Here is a 17619-nt window from a genome sequence, read left to right on the forward strand (position 1 = left end):
TTGATACCAAACAGTGGAACCAAAGGGTGAAGGCCTGATGGAAACGCGTTTCTACGCGACACAAAGAAATGCCTTTAAAGGGAGCTGCAGTCTCAGGAGGTGGTGAATCTGCTCCGAGAGTTTTCCAGCAGAGACAGGTCTCCCCCTGGGCCCCGCCCGCCAGGGAATCGGCCCCCAGGGTCGTGGCACCCGGGTCCAGGGTCTCAGGCCGGGGGCGGGGACCGGGAGCGAGCGTGCACGTGCCCGAGGCTCCAGCTGCGCGTCCCGGGCTCCCCTGGGAGCGCCGCGGGGCGGAGCGGGCCGGGGAGCGGCGACAGAGCTCTGCCGGCGGCTGGGAGCGCGGGAACAGGGCGCAGCATGTTCGCGGCTGTCGGGGGCCTCGGGGGCCTCCGGCGCCTCCGCCTGGGGCGCATTTTACGCTGGGCCCCGGGAGCGCACGGAGAAGCCGCGCCCCGGCCCATCGCGCCTCTGCGGCCTCGGGGTCTGCCCCGCTACTGCAGCGGCCGGGCGGCCAGTGGCTCTGAGCCCCAAGGTCCAGGTGAGGCCGAGCTAGGAACGACCTGAGAGGGAGGGGGTGCGGAGCGGCGGGCGAGGAGCCGGGGCTGGGGTGAGGGAGGGAGTGGAGGCGTGAGTGCGCTCTGAGCCACTGTGCCGTCGGTCAGTCGGTTCCTCCGCAGCAGGAAAGCTCCACCGGGTCCCCGCCGAGTACAAGCCTTCGCAATTCGATAAGAAAATCCTGCTGTGGACCGGGCGTTTCAAAGCGATGGAGGACATCCCGCCTCGGATCCCGTAAGTGTGGCCTGCGCGGCGGCCAGGTTTCGTGCGCGTGGGGGGTGCGCGGTCGATGCACGTCCCGACCGCGGCGCGCCCTGGAAAGAAGGCGGCCGCAGAGCTTCACAGCACCTACCACCTTAAGGAAAGTACCTCCCCAGCCTCCCCCTAGTGCGGTTCAACGTCAAATGCCTTGACTGAACAGTGGGCACCTAAGCTTACAAGGAGATTGGTGAAGTTGAGCGAAACCCCAGAAGTTCAGTGGGCACTTCCACCATCGCCCAGATACCAGCCCCAGGGAGCTCAGAGCCGCAAGGCAGCGGAGTGCCCCGGCCACACGGAAGGCATGGTCCGCGCGTGCACCTCGGGTGCCTGCGGGGTCCCCAGAGAGGGAGAGGGGCTCTGCCCGGGGAGCAGCTCCCTGCTCCACCCAACGAAGGCTAGTGGCTCCTGGGAGGACTATAGAGCCTCTGGGAAGAAGCCGCACCCACGCGACCTCCTATTCTGGGGCGGGAGAAGCCTGGTGTACCTGGTTCTGCAGCCCACCGAGTGCCGGGTTTACTCGGGCTAGGACCCTCGGAGCGTCAGCATCGCTGGCCTCTTCACCATCCCAAAACCGAGATAGAGGCTCGCTTAAATGATAAAACTCAAGCTGACAACTTCACCCCAAGGGTAAATTTAACCTGTAAAAACCATCTTTTTACAGTTTCAGTTTATGCAAGCCCAAAATACTTCCCAGCATTTTTTACAAGGGAGTGGATTAAAAAAAAGGGAATGAAGGAAACTAACAATAAAACCAATCTACTACTTTTTAAGCTGATCTTTAAAAAAAAAATGAGACTAGAACTATAATATCAAATAAGGATTTCAGATGTCCTGTATATAATTTTTATACAATGTAATCAATACCTAGTAGAATGAATAACGGAAACTAGGCCTCCATCTTGTTCTCCACATATTACCTACACTTTTTAAAATTTAAATTTAAAGTTACATTTGTTTAAATTGAAGTATAGTTGACACACAATGTTACATTAGTTTCAGCTGTACTTGTCTACACTTTTATTACTTTGTAATTTACTAGTTACCAAAAGCATATCAAATAAGTGGAAAAAAAACCATGTGATGGGAAATGTTCGGTCAATAATGAATTCTCAAACATTTTATCCCTTTCTTGGATCAAATTATTTAATGAGGAAAGGACATGGAATTTGAAATAACACAGAATTTGAAATCTGTATTCAGCATTTATTCAACCACAGAGACACTTTTTAATATTATAAAACAAATATTGTTTTCTTTGAGATCTGTAGACTCTGAACTACAGACTTAGCCCAAAGCAGAAATTATCCTCAGAACAGCTAAAATACCATCCTTAATTTTTTGGAATTTTGAGTTTTAGTGCTATAACAGAGTAATCAATACTTCAATAATAAATAAAAATAAATAAACTGATAACTTAAAAAAAGAATGTAAAGAACCTGCAATATTGTAAATTAATGCTTGTCAAGAGGCAGTAGGCCCAATATTGCATTAATATAGCTCTATGTGTGAAGAGAACCATTTTATAGAAATAATTTAATTTCCCCAGGATCACAGTCAAAAGAAATGTTATAAAAAGGAGAATTTAACTTCAAATAAGATGTCTAAGAAAGGAATTATAGTTTGGCATTGGAAACATTAAAGTATTTGAATATTTTTCATTGTGCTGTTTTCTATAATTTTTTTATTTTTTTATTATTTATTTGAGAGAGAGAGAGAGTGAGCACGAGAGGGGGGAGGGTCAGAGGGAGAAGCAGACTCCCCACTGAGCAGGGAGTCCGATATGGGACTTGATCCTGGGGCTCCAGGATCATGACCTGAACCCAAGGCAGTCGCTTAACCAACTGAGCCACCCAGGCACCCTGTATTCTGTAATTTTTTAAAGCATTGCCGTTGAAGAGGGATATGCCTCCCAAACTAAATTTTAGACTTACAATGTGAACAGCTTTCACTTAGTATGCTCTTAATGGACATGTAATTAACAAGTGACCTATAATTTTTGTATCATACACTAATGATATTTAATAATAATGCTTTTTCTTGTTTTTTCAGCACAAACCTAATTTGGTATAGCAGATCAAAGCCAGATGGATGGGTAAAAAAGATCGTATCTTCTAGGCTCCATCTGGAACAAAAGTCAGCAACAAGTATAATCTAATAAAGTCTTCATATTCACCTGTTTGCAACTAACATCTTAAAACGTACATTAATCTGTCTCAAATTTAAGGAAAACAGGCTAGATATTGGCTTGCTGTGCTCTTTAAACTGGTGGAAAAGTTAAAAAAAAAGTTTTTCATTTTTAAAAGAAATTGCAACTTGTCTTTCTGAAATTTTTTTTCAGTGTAACCACATTCTGTTTAAACTTGACATTAGATAAGAAAGAATACTGCTGCATACATTCTCAAGAATCATTCTTTAATCATGCGTATCTATAAACTACCACTTCGTATTATTGCAAATTGTTAAAGTTTATTTCAGTATAAAAGGCCTACAGACACGATTAGGTTTGTAACCCTGCTTTGTTAAGTAGCATTGCTAAAATCTTAAACAACTTGCCTGTAACTTTATATTAATAAATAAGTCTCCCCAGTATTCAAAGAAGTATATAAAATTTCAGAATAATAAGAAAACGAAGGTGACTTTGTCTTTTTCTTCGACAAATCATTGTAATTTTGATCATTTATTTTGAAAACTTCATGCAAAAGCCACAAAGGAAACACGTTTTCTCTAATAGTGATCCCCACAGAATGGGGATAGGATGGGAGGGGGCAAGAAGGGATCGGGAGCCCAGTGAGAAAACAAAATGAGGAAAACGAATTTTAAAAAAACGTGTTTAAAACTAAAAAGGAGGGGTGCCTGGGTAGCTCAGTCAGTTAAGGGCCCAACTCTTGGTTTCAGCTCAGGTCATGATCTCAGGGTCATGATATCGAGCCCTCCTCAGGCTCCAGGCTCAGCACACAGTCCGCTTGAGATTCTCTCTCACTCTCCCTCTGCCCCTCCCTCCCACCACCACACACTCTCTCTCTCTCAAAATAAATAAATCAATAAAATCTTAAAAAAAAAAAAACTAAACTAAAAAGGAAGCCCACTTAATAACAGAGGGGCCAAATGAACACGAGTCATAGACATATATAGACTTAAATTCTTACCTTTACCCTGATCTGTGACAAAAAAATGAGAGTCAGGCCATAATTTTTAGTAGTTCTGTTTTGAGTAGTTAGAAACTAAATATACGACATTGTAGTTTCATGGTGACTAACATTAATTAAGACCTAAATATACCTGTCATTTGAAATTGGGAACATAATGGGCTAGCCTTTGGATGTCTTCCACATTGGCAGTTGGCATTCAGGGAAATTTGGGGAATATTTACATAATAAATGATTGTCTATCATGCCAGTGAGAAAAAAGCAGATTGCTTCAATTAATTAACAGAATACACATCTTGGTTTAGGCCAGAAATGATAGATGCTGCAAGAAACAAGGCTCGGGTGAAAGCTTGTTACGTAATGATTGGACTCACCATTATCGCCTGTTTTGCAGTGATAGCCTCTGCCAAAAGGGTGAGTATCTCTTTAAAATAAAGCTGGAATGGTGAATTTTAAGAAATATTATGAGCTTTGTTCTCAATTTGGGGATTATTGCTGTGTTTTCAGTGTAAGCACAATTTCAACTTAAACACCTTGAGGCACCCATAAATATCTATCCTCCTGGAAACAATTTCTTTCATGAAAATTTGAGTCCACAAATGCAAACTACATGGGCAGACAGGAGGAACAAATGTTTATTTCCATTTATAAGATGAAAACAAAAACAGGACAGTTCATAGCCTGGTTAAAATCTGCACAAGAAGTTTGTTGTGTGAAAGTTACCCAGACTAGATTGTTCCCTAAGTCATGAACTCAATCAGAGCTGTCGTATAGAATCATGAAATCGTCAGAAATGGCAAACCTTGGAAGTGATCAAGGCCGACTTGTTTGTCTGTATCCTGTATGTGAGCCCTTTCCTTGTCATCTCCAGTACGTGTTTTCTAGAGACAAATTAAGAGCTGATTACTCTAATTGTGTTTTTTGCTTCCCCAAATCCTTTCATCTGCTGATCAGTTTTTACCATGAAGAGCAGCCCCACAAATATTGGGAGACATCTAACACATCCCCATGAGTCTTCTCTGCTCCAGTCTTAATTTCCCTATCCCTTACAACTTCCTTCTATTTTGAGCTCTCCTCTAAACACACTGCAGTTTATCAGTGTCCCTCTTCACTGTGGCATTTGCAACAGAACCCATCAGAGCACCACTGTAACTTCCTTGTTTGTGAACTGCACCCTGGAAGCGCAGCCAGAGTTGGAACTAAGTTTTGGCAGCCGCATCACACAGAAGAGTTTGCTTGGATCCGTACATCTTCACTCTCTGGGCGTGTGTAGCCGATTACCATTCTCCCTCCAACTTTTCAGGTTTTTGAGAGTATTTGAGCCCACTCATTCACATAGGGACTGAGGCTGCAAGCTTACTGATGTCATGTACATATCCATTCATTTCTATTAGCATGGCAGAGAACGTGTGCTTTGAAATGATTCTCATCAAAGGGGAAATTTCTTAAATATTTCTTAAATATTCAAACATAGAAATAAAGAAATTTGGTCATCTCTTGTTTATAACCTACTGTAGATAAAATGACTGTCCACCAAGGTGATGATTCTCTAGCTCCTGAATGACAGACTAGAGCCTGATATTGTCTGGACCCTCCTTGTTTTATAATATCTTCTCTTTGTTCATTATGCTCCATCCACACTAGTTCTATTTTTTTTTTTTTTTGCTTTAAAATATTTTATTGGAATCCTTTCAAGAAAAACAAGTATTTATGTTAAAGAAATATAACATAAATTTTGTAATGTTCAATTAACATAAATTTAAGTACTACTTAAGCATCTCAAAATTTCTGGGCAGTTTCTTTCCTCCAGTAAGTTGACAGCTGCTCACACAGGGTAATGCAGGAAAGCTAGATGGAAGCTCCTAGGATCTGCCCAACACCAGATAAGAGAGATCCTCTGCGTTAACAAAACCCGTAGTAGCCAGGAAGAAAGGACAGGACGCAGCTCTTCACTTCTCATCACAGCCTGTAGTTTCAAGTGGCAGGAGCCATTACCTAGGCATCACAGACATCTCTCCACAGCATCTCTCCCAGAGGGCGAATTCCAAACCTCAGCCCTTCGGCTACCTAGGCTTCCTTCTTTCCCCTCACCTTGCCATAGCTGGCTTATTCTCACTCTGGTCAGAGACCTTCCCTGACCACCCCCTCTAAAATGTCCTTGCCCAAGTGCTCACTATTTTATCATCTTCCCAGCTGCTCACGAGTAAGCCATTATACATCAACAATCCTCTTGACTCCACTTTAAAATATACCTACCATTGGACCACTCCTCACCATCTCTCCTGATACCACCCTGGTCTGAGATAACTAACATCTGTTGCCTAATGGATTGCAAAATCTTCTAATGGGTCTCATGGTCTCCCTCTTGCTTCTCTCCAATTCTTTTGTTTTAAATAATCAATGCATATGCTTTAACTGAGACTGTGATAGATGGAGGTGGAGAAAAGTTTAGCAATTTGAGATATATTTGGGGAGGTAGAAAGGGTAGAACTTCGAAGTAAATTTGATGTGGGAAGAAGAAAGAAAATGGAAGACAGAAACCAAAAAGCCTGGGTTTTTTACTTCAGCAACTAGGTGGATGGTACCACCATTTGTGGAGATGTGTAAAGCTGGGGAGAGAACTGGTAGGCACGACAGGCAAAATACACTAAGTTCCGTACTGTGGATATATTAAGTGTGAGGGGCGGATTAGGCATTCAACAGTATCTATTAATTTTTTTTATTCTGCTAAGGACTTTGTACACTCTTCAGTCTAAGGACCTATATACAGTTTCCCTCACTTCTGAAAAGTCTAAGCTGTCATAACTTCAAATAGGGCCCCTTCACCCATTCTGTCTATTCTTTCCACCTACTATGCATGTGTGTTGGAACTTCTAATTCGATTCTCCATGTCTCAACTTTTTTTCTATTTTTGGTATCTGTATCTCTGTATTGCACTTAGATCATTCCCTCAGACCTATTTTCTAGCTAGAGGTTTTTTGTTTTGTTTTGTTTTTTAAGATTTTATTTATTTATTTGAGAGACGGACAGTGAGAGAGAGAGCACAAGAAGAGCGAGGGGCAGAGGGAGAAGCAGACTCCCCACTGAGTGGGGAAACCGATGTGAGGCTCAATCCTGTGACTCCAGGATCATGACCTGGGCCGAAGGCGGACGCTTAACTGACTGAGCCACCCAGGCATCCCTCTAGCTAGAGTTTTTACATCCCAGTTATGATGCTGATCATCTTATCTTTTCAGAGGTGATTCCCCCCCCCACCCCCAGATAAATGCCTACTTTCCTTGCCAGTTCCTTGGGCTAGTAAGAGGAATTCTAGTCATTTCAGTGGAGTATCTGATACTTCCAACCCCAGATCCAAACTCTGGACTCACCTTTTGGGGGTAGAGATTAAACTCCCAGCTCACAGCTATTAAAACCAGTATTTTTGGGGCACCTGGGTGGCTCAGTCGGTTAAGCGTCTGCCTTCGGCTCAGGTCATGATCCCAGGGTCCTGGGATCGAGCCCCGCATCGGGCTCCCTGCCTGGTGGGAAGCCTGCTTCTCCCTCTCCCATTCTCCCTGCTTGTGTTCCCTCTCTCACTGTGTCTCTCTCTGTCAAATAAATAAACAAAATCTTAAAAAAAAAAAAAGAATTAAAACAAAAAAAAACCCCAATATTTTCCCCTAATGCCCCCTGCCTGAAACCATTCCTTCCCATCCTGGCCTCAGTCCTTCTTATTACCCACCAATTCTTGCCTTTTGAGTTCTTTCCATTTCGGATACCTGAGGATTTCCCTTTCTTGATTTTGAACATAACTATTTGAAAATATTTTTATTTTTTTATCCAAAAAATATGTTTTTGTGTGTCAAGAGAGCCAGGGCAGATTTCTGATGTCAGTTGTCCTATTGACTAGAAGTCTCGCAACTTACATAATTTTTTTTCTATACCAAAGGATTATTTTTCTTGGATACTATTTGTGACAGATGTTTTAAGTTACTTTTCTCCTTTTCACAGAGTATCTGGTATGTATGTCTATCTGAAACACAAATCCTTTCCAGTGGAAATGATGCTTTGCTTTGTTTTTTGTTTTTTATTTTTTTATTTTTCAGGCTGCAGAACGACATGAATCCTTAACAAGTTGGAACCTGGCAAAGAAAGCTAAGTGGCGTGAAGAAGCTGCATTGGCCGCACAGGCGAAGGCCAAATGAAATTCTAAGTGACACAGTGTTAATCAGAGGATCATTACTATTATCAAAAACAATAAAAGATAGGTAAAATAGAATATTTAACAAAATAATTGCCATGGTTTTATTTGGTAAAGAGAAGCACAAAGTCTTTTTATTTTTACTTTTTAGTAAAATCTTACTGAAGTGGAACTGTATTCAGAAAAGTGCACAGAAGTGTATATAGCTTGATACATATTTACATAGTGAACACACCTGCATAACCACCTCCCAGGTCAAGATGCGCAACACCAGTAACATCTCAGAAACCTCCTTTCTGCCTTCTGTCATTCATTACCCTCCAAAGGTAATCATTGCTGTGTTTTGTCACCATAGGTTAGTTTTGCTTGTTTTTGAACTTTATGTAAATAGAATTACACAATATGCACTTGTGAGGATGGATTCTTACACTCAACATTATGTTGTGAGATCCATCCACAAATTTTGTGTAGCATGAGTTTATTCATTTTTATTTTGTTATAGTATTCCATTGTATGAATATGAGTCAGTTTATCTGGGTATTTGTTCCAGTTTTTGGCCAAGACAGATAATGCTATAATGAGCACTCTGTGTATGTCATTCACTAAGCGTTCTTTAAAATCTAAACTAATTTTCAACCAAAGTACCACTATATTTGGGTAGGACTCTTACATTGATTGAGAGGAATGTAAAACTATCAACTTTAGATTTTGTTAAGTTAAATATATATGTTAAGGTTTCTAGGGTAACAGGAAAATATGAACTCTCAAACAAGTAGAGATTTAAAAAAAAAAAAAAGATGACTGACTATAGTCAAAAGGCAAAAAAGGGGGAAGGGAAAGAAAAAGAGAATAGAAAAAAGAGAAACAGGACAAAATAACATGGTCAAAATGAATCCAGATATACTAGTAGTCAGAATAAAGAACACTACTTGAACAATAGAATACTGTATAGACCGTTATGAGAGCTAAGATTTATAGAATAAAAAATGGGAATTTTGTCAATGGAGAAATGAAACCAAATGGACACCTAGCTTCGATACATTAACTTTGCTAAAGCTGGCTGATTCATCAGTGGAGAATTAAACCAAACTATCAGCCGGTTATTTTATCTTTTAAGGCAGAATTGCCTTATGGCCAATTAGTTAGGCTGTAAAAAGATTTGAAGGGAAAATGTTTATGGCAAAGATGTTTACAGAAAAATTACCTATAACAGAGATCGGGAGCAGGACTTCTGTTGTTAGTCCTCTTTTGTTTTAGTCACATCATTTTATTAACCAATCTGTTCCCTGTCACCTATTTTAACAGTAAATCCCTAGACCAAAGGTTTTGTGCTCTTTCATTCTATAAATTGACTGCTTTTTTGGATGATGGCCATTCTCTAGTGCATTGTACAGAAGATTTCACCATGAAAAGCTGTGATTGAACCTTCAATCTTATCACATTTTCATCTTGGCATAATAAGGCTGCCATGTCTTCAGCTTTCAGCATTAAAGTCCATTGTTCCCACCATAACAACTGAAAAAGAAAACATTTTCTTTTCTTTTTTTTTTTTTAAGATTTTATTTATTTATTTGAGACAGAGAGAATGAGAGAGAGAGAGAGAGCACATGAGAGGGGGGAGGGTCAGAGGGAGAAGCAGGCTCCTTGCTGAGCAGGGAGCCCTATGCGGGACTCGATCCAGGGACTCCAGGATCATGACCTGAGCCGAAGGCAGTTGCTTAACCAACTGAGCCACCCAGGCGCCCAAGAAAACATTTTCCGTTAGGTTTCAACTGGTTATGTTTTATTTAAATTCAGTCACCACATAAGCTGAAAATAAAATTTGTAATAACTATTATTCTGGTTTTTTAACACATAAATATACAAATTCTCACTTGAACTTGAAAAATGTTATACTAATTCTAAATTTGTATGCACAAAGTAATGTAGCATCTAAATACATAAAAAACAGAACTACAAGGGAAAAATGGACAAACCCACCATTATCTTGGGAAATTAACACATCTCTCTTAGAGACTGACAAATTCCACTGACTAGTAAATATATAAAAGATGTGAATCAATAATACACATTCTTTTTTAGCATGCATGGAATTTTCACTAAAACATCACATACTAAACCATAAAGCACATTTCATCAACTTTTGAACTTCATGCAATCATATCGCAACTTAGAAATTAATAGGATGATATTTTTATTCACTTGTTTATTTATTGTCATAAGGTTTTTAAAGTGTGATTTTCTAAATGACTCATAGGTCAAAGAGTAAATCATGATAGAAATTTAAAAATGCTTAGAACTGAATATTAAGAAAAAGCTATATATCAAAACTTGTGGAATGTACTTGAAGTGGTAATTCAAAGTAAATTGTTAGTCTCAATATGCTTTTCTTAGAAAAGAAAGGTTTATAACAAATGTATTAAACATCCCTAGAAATTTGAAAAAGAAATATAGAATAAATCCAAAGGGAATAAAGGATTGGAAATTACAAAATTAAGAGTAGGAACTAACAAAGTAAATAAAAACATAGAATATAGAGGGTTGATTTAACTGAATTTGGCAGAGTCTTCAAGATAAAAAGTATAAAAAACAGTTTAGAAATGATAAAAGGGATGAAAGCCAAGGTACAACAGAGATATTAAAAAGAACGTTATGAATTGGTATGCCATCTTCTGCTCTGGCCAAAATGGAGTAATAGGGATAAGATATACTCTCTTGCCTGAAACAACTAAAAAATTGGACAAAAACATGAAACAACAATTTCCAGACATTGGGCATCTAGCAATGAAGGGCAGTGATCTGTGAAATAGAGAAAATAAGTTAGTTGGACCTGGTAATTGCTCCACTTTACTGCCTAAAGAGTTTCAAGACTACATGGCATAGACGGGAAACCTGGGTGGAACCTAGAAGTCTCTCAGAGTTGAGGAGAAGAGTCAGGAGTCCAGGGAAGATAAGACAATTAGATTTCACAGGCTAGGGAACCAAAGTGAGAGAGCTGTACAGAGAGCTCTAGAGATCTGCGGCTGAGTGTTGATGACCACAGGTGACCACTACACATGGTCATGTAAAGAACAACGTGAAAGAACAAGGTGAAACAATTTTTGGAGCTCACACATGGCCAAGAGTAGTTTGAGTTCCACCAGCCAAATTAGAAACTCTCATATTTGACAGAGAAGCAGAGTACTTGGAATGGTATTACCTCAGTAGTAAAATAAAGGCTGTTCTGTGCCTGCCTTACAAAGTTTAAAAGCAAAAAAAAAAAAGTTTAAAAGCAAGACCGTAAAGTATCAAATTGTCTTCAAGTAACTTCATTGTGTCCCATAACAAAGCTTAAGAATAGATGTAGGAAACCCAATATCTAATAGCCAACAGTCACATTCACAATGCCTGGTATCCAATAAAAAATTACCAGACATGAAAAGAATATATGCAAAATGGAAAATACAAACCATAATGAAGAAAAAGAATAAAAAGAAACAGACCAGATGATAGAATCAGCAGATAAGGACAACATAACAGCTATAATCATACTTGCTGTGTTCAATAGAGTACAGGAAAGCTTGAGTATAAGAAACATGGGAGATATGAAACAGACCCAAGGAGAACTGCTAAAGATAAAATATACAAAATCCGACATGAAAAATACACTAATGGAATTAAAAACAAATTAGACATAACAGAAGACAAAATTAGTGAGTTTAAAGACCTAATTACCCCACCCCCCCCCAGCCAGCTCCCCTCCAGCAACCCTCAGTTTGTTTCTTATAGTTAAGAGTCTCTTATGGTTTGCCTCCCTCTCTGTTTTTATTTTATTTTTCCTTCCCTTCCTCTATGCTCATGTTTTGTTTCTTAAATTCCATAAATGAGTGAAATAATATGGTATTTGTCTTTCTCTGACTGATTTATTTTGCTTAGCATAATACCTTCTAGTTCCATCCACATTGTTGCAAATGGCAAGATTTCATACTTTGTAATGGCTGACTAATATTCCATTGTGTCTTTGTCCTTTCATCTGTCGAGGGACATCTGGGCTCTTTTCCTACTTTGGCTATTGTGGACATTGCTGCTATAAACATTGGGGTGCATGTGCCCATTTGAATCACTATTTTTGTATCCTTTGGATAAATACCCAGTAGTGCAATTGCTGGGTGATAGGGTAGTTCTATTTTTAACTTTTTGAGGAAACGCCATACTGTTTTCCAGAATGGCTGGACCAGTTTGCATTCCCACCAACAGTGTGAGAGGGTTCCCCTTTCCCCATATCCTCACCAACATCTGTTGTTTCCTGAGTTGTTAATTTTAGCCACTCAGGAGGGCACTTGATGTAATGAGCACTGGGTGTTACATGCAACTGATGAATCACTAAATTCTACCCCTGAAACAATACACTATGTTAACTAAATTGAATTTAAATTAAAAAAAATAAAGACAAAGCAATGAAAACTACCCAAACACATAGAGAAAAAGAAATGAAAAAAGCATCAGTAAGCTGTATGACTATTTTGAGAAGCCTAGTATAAGTGAAATTGGAATTGAAAAACTATTTGAAGACGTAATGGTTGAAATGTTTCCAAAATTGATGAAAACTATAAACTCATAGACCCAAGAAGCTCACCTACCTGCAAGAACAAGAAACATGAAAAAAGGCAAACCAGGACACATCATAACCAAATTGCTTAAAATCAGTGATGAAGAAAAAAATTTAAAAGCAGCCAAAGAAAAAGTTAACATTACTTACAAAGGAACAAAGATAAGAATGATAGAAAAATTGTTGTCAGAGAAAGGCAAGTCAGAAGACAGTGGAGCAACATCTTAAAAGAACAAAATACATCTAGAATTCTATACTCAATAGAATTGCCTGGGTGACTCAGTTGGTTACACATATCTGACTCTTGATTTCAGCTCAGGTCATGGGCTGTGGAACCTGCTTAAGATTTTCTCTCTTCCGGGGGCGCCTGGGTGGCTCAGTCGTTAAGCGTCTGCCTTTGGCTCAGGTCATGATCCCAGGGTCCTGGGATCGAGCCCCGCATCGGGCTCCCTGCTTCGCGGGAGGCCTGCTTCTCCCTCTCCCACTCCCCCTGCTTGTGTTCCCTCTCTCGCTGTGTCTCTCTCTGTCAAATAAATAAAATCTTAAAAAAAAAAAAAAAAAAAAAAAGATTTTCTCTCTTCCGGGGCACCTGGGTGGCTCAGTTTGTTAAGCATCTGCCTTCAGCTCAGGTCATGATCCCAGGGTCCTGGAATCAAGTCCTGCATCAGGCTCCCTGTTCAGTGGAGAGCCTGTTTCTCACTCTGCCTACTTGTGCTCTCTATCTCTCTGTCAAATAAATAAAATCTTAAAAAAAAAAAAAGATTTTCTCTCTCCCTCTCTTAAAAAAAAAAAAATCTTTCAAAAATGAAGGTGAAGTTAAGACTTAGGCATACAAAGGGTGATGGAATTCACCACCAGCAAACAGAATGCAAAAATATTAAAAGTCCTTCATGTAGAAGGAAAGTGATACCAGATGGAAATCTATATCTACACAAAGAATTGAAGAGCACTAGAAATGGTAACTATGGGGGCAAATATAAAAACTTTATAATTTTTAAACCTCTTTTAAAACAATAGACTAAAGTAAAAATTTATGACTAAACCATGAACGTATTATGGGATTTATAACATATAGAGAAGTAAAAGGTATGAAAACAATAGGACAGAGGCAGAGAAGGAGAAAATGGAAGTATATTTAAGTTGCTTATAATAGTATTGTCAAGTAGAAAAATAATGCCACCTATGAAATTTATAATTTTTTAATAGCCATGTTAAAAAGTAAAAAATAATCAGTAAAATTAACTTTGATGGAACTTAATCCAAAATGGCCAAAACAGTATTTTAGCAAGTAATCATAATATAAACATTATTAACATCTTTTGCATTTTTTCCTTTTTAAATTTTTGAGATCCAATGTAGATTTTACATCTCAGTTCAAAGGCTAAATTTTGATCGGAAATACTTGGTCTATATTTAGACTTCATAAAATGTATAGGAAAAAAAAAAGATTCCCTTACCCAAGTTGTTCCAAATATACTTAGGTTTTCTAATAACCAAGTAAAGTTATCAGTTTTTATTTTTAACTTGATTAAAATATTAAAAGTTCAATTTCTCAATGGTACTAGCCACATTTCAAGCGCTCAAAAGTGCAGTGTGATATGTGATATGCTTCCATATGACTTAAGAGTAGCCAAAATTAAAGATGCCTATTTTAAAGCCGAAAGCAACCAATAGAAAATAAAAAACAAATATAGATTTACAGCTAATAAGTCAAAAAGGAGATGAAATGGAACCCTAAAAAATACTTAATCCAAAACTAGGTAGAAAAAGAAAAAGCAGGCCAAAAAAAAAAAAAAAAAAGGGACAAAAAGCCTGATGGTAGGTCTAAACTAAATCAATAATCATGATAATTGTTAATGATTTATAAACACTCCAGTTAAAATGCAGATATTATCAGAATAAAAAAGCAAGACCTCTTCGTTGCCTACAAGAAATCTTTATAAAGGAGGAAATTAATTAAAATTTTTACTTTTGGGCACCCGGGTGGCTCAGTTGGTTAAGCAACTGCCTTCGGCTCAGGTCACGATCCTGGAGTCCTGGGATCGAGTCCCGCATCGGGCTCCCCGCTCGGCGGCAAGTCTGCTTCTCCCTCTGACCCTCCTCCCTCTCATGCTCTCTCTGTCTCATTCTTTCTCTCTCAAATAAATAAAATCTTTAAAAAAAAATAAAAGTTTTTACTTTTTAGATGGAAAAAATATACCATGCAACACAAAGTAAGTAGGAGTAGCTATAGTAATATCAAAGTAGATTTTAGAACAAAGAATATTATCAAACATAAAGAGGGTTATTTGATAAAGGGGACAACTCATGATAACCAACGTGTGGAAACAACCCAAATGTCCATCAACCAATGAGTGGATAAATAAAATGTGTTATATCCATACAATGGAATATTACTCAGTAATAAAAAGGAATGAACTATTGATATATGCTACAACATGGACAAACATTGAAAACATTATGCTAAATGAAAGAAGTGAGTCTCAAAATAAGATGTTCTACAATTGATTGTGGTGATAGTTACACATCTGTATGAATATAGAAACCACTGAAACCATTGAATTGTGTACTTTAAGTGGATAAATTATATGGTATGTAAGTAAATAACTCAATTAAAAAATTTTTTTTTAAAAGAAAGCAGCATGTCCTTGATACCAGAACAGGGAAAAATTTTTTTTTTTAAAGATTTTATTTATTTATTTGAGACAGAGAGAATGAGATACAGAGAGCATGAGAGGGAGGAGAGTCAGAGGGAGAAGCAGACTCCCCGCCGAGCAGGGAGCCCGATGCGGGACTCGATCCCGGGACTCCAGGATCATGACCTGAGCCGAAGGCAGTTGCTCAACCAACTGAGCCACCCAGGCGCCCAGAACAGGGAAAATTTAATGTAAAAAGATTAGTAATGAAGGATTGGCTACTAGAGGTAAAGAGAAGTCAGATAAATAACAGAAGCAGTTGTAGGGAACAACCACTATGTCCAAGGAAGGAATGAACTTGGAATAGGGCCCTCTCCTCCAAGGCTAAGATTCAGACCTTGTTGGTATGTAGCATTCCTGGATGGCAGCTAGGTTCTTTAGGTGTCTCAGGCTGAGGCTGGCAAACAGAAAACTGTCCACTGAGATGCCAACAAAACTCACCAGGAAGTTGCTCTCAGGGGTGCTGGAGGAACTCCCTAGAATGTTTGCTTGCAAGGTGCTGCTTAATTTTACTGAGAAGTTGCCCACTGGGGTGCCTGCAAGGCTCATTGCAAGCCTGCTGGAGCACCAGTGAAACAAGCTGGGCAACTACCTACTGGCTGTTTGTGCAACTTCCTAGAAAACCAGATGGAGGGGCGGGGGCACCTGGGTGGCTCAGATGGTTAAGCATCTGCCTTCGGATCAGGTCATGATCCCTGGGTCCTGGGATCAAGCCCCGCATCAGACTCCCTGCTTGGCGGGGAGTCTGCTTCTCCCTCTCCCTCTACTGTTCCTCCTGCTTATGCTCTCTTACTCTGTCAAATAAATAAATAAAATCTAAAAGAAAAGAAAAAAACAGATGGGTTACTGGGGTAACTCTCCAGTGAGCTGCCCATAAGAGTGCCAACTGACCTTGCTGGAAGCTGATTGGAGGTGCCAATGAAACTTACCAGGAAGCTGCCTGCAGAAGTACCACTGCAACCACACTGGAGGTGAACGCCGGAAGACTTCTGCACAGTGGCTGGGCATCACAGGAGCAAAAACTAAGAAAAGCACACTTGGAAGAGGTCAGGACACTTCCTCCTTCAATGTCTCTCCAGTACCTTCTACTGACAAAGCTTAACATCATGCCACTTGGCAAAGGAGAAATGTTTACAGGGTCCAGTACCAATATCACAAAGTAGGTTGAGGAGGGGTGCATTTAGAGCTTAAAAGCAATAAAATGGTAAATGACATATTGGGTTTATCTTAAAATAGGTTCAATACTGGAAAGTCTATTTTTCAACATATTAACAATGGAAAACCATATGCTTATTCATGATGCAGAAAAAACACCGGATGAATTTCAACTCCATTCGAGTTAAAAACAGAACAAAATAAAAACCTTACACTAGGAATAAGAATACTTTTTAAAGCTGACAAAAACTATCTACAAAAAAAACAGTCAATTCTCATTACTCATGGGAGTTATCGTATAAAGTTGCTGCAAACACTGAATTAGCAAGTACTAAATCATTACTCTTTGGGGAAATACAGGGTTAGATTCCTGAGAGCCTCTGGTAGCATTTTTGTCAACTAAATACATAATCTGTTCTGTGTGTGTTTCTGCTTAAAGACTATATATATGATTCATTAACACTGAACTCACAGCCTACAGAACCGTAATTCATGCCTAAACAAAACCTAGCTAACATAATGTGTTTTTTTGTTAAGACACATCACTGTTTTCTTGTACTTAGGAACACTAGACAGCACTTCAGCATATTTGGAGGCCATTTTAAACAGAAAAAAAAAAAGGTGCAAGAAACGTAGCACTAAATAGATCAGGAAAGGATAGTTGTTTATAGTACGAAAGCTGAAATAAGACAGCAGAGCATTGTTTTGTTCAACCTCAGCTGGGAACATGTGCCCTAGGTGACTCAATTTTTTCACCACTCTACACAATGTCCACAAATAACCTTGAAAATGCCCTGAATTTTGATTTTGGGTAGGCAAATTTGATAATAAAGAATCTGCAAAAAGCAAGAAAAACTACACTGACTACATCATATTTTGTGGTGCAACATTAAAGATGTTAAAAAATAAGAACAAGTTTAAAATGCCTGCTACTATTACTTCTAATCAATATTGTACTAGAGATACTACATAATAAAATAAGAAAAAGAAACAAAGATTTGAAATGAATGCCATTATTCAGTTACTATTGTCTACAGA

General features: G+C 39.2%; 1 protein-coding gene across 1 annotated transcript; it reads left to right on the forward strand.

Moving 5' to 3' along the window:
* Window positions 1-357: 357 nt before the first annotated feature.
* Window positions 358-8178, forward strand: FAM162B (family with sequence similarity 162 member B). The gene is made up of 4 exons (XM_021693339.1): window positions 358-538; window positions 681-789; window positions 4268-4376; window positions 8048-8178. Exons 1-4 carry the CDS (start codon window positions 358-360, stop codon window positions 8144-8146), a joined length of 498 nt encoding a protein of 165 aa, XP_021549014.1. The 3' UTR covers window positions 8147-8178.
* The last annotated feature ends 9441 nt before the right edge of the window (window positions 8179-17619 follow it).

Source organism: Neomonachus schauinslandi, chromosome 8 (genome assembly GCF_002201575.2).
Source record: "Neomonachus schauinslandi chromosome 8, ASM220157v2, whole genome shotgun sequence".
NCBI lineage: Eukaryota > Metazoa > Chordata > Mammalia > Carnivora > Phocidae > Neomonachus > Neomonachus schauinslandi.

Excerpts from the sequence above, each read along its gene's own strand:
- FAM162B (XM_021693339.1), top strand. The coding sequence starts at position 358 with ATGTTCGCGGCTGTCGGGGGCCTCGGGGGCCTCCGGCGCCTCCGCCTG. Across the intron at positions 539-680 it reads CTCTGAGCCCCAAGGTCCAG|GAAAGCTCCACCGGGTCCCC; the intron begins GTGAGGCCGAGC and ends CCTCCGCAGCAG. Across the intron at positions 4,377-8,047 it reads TGATAGCCTCTGCCAAAAGG|GCTGCAGAACGACATGAATC; the intron begins GTGAGTATCTCT and ends TTTATTTTTCAG.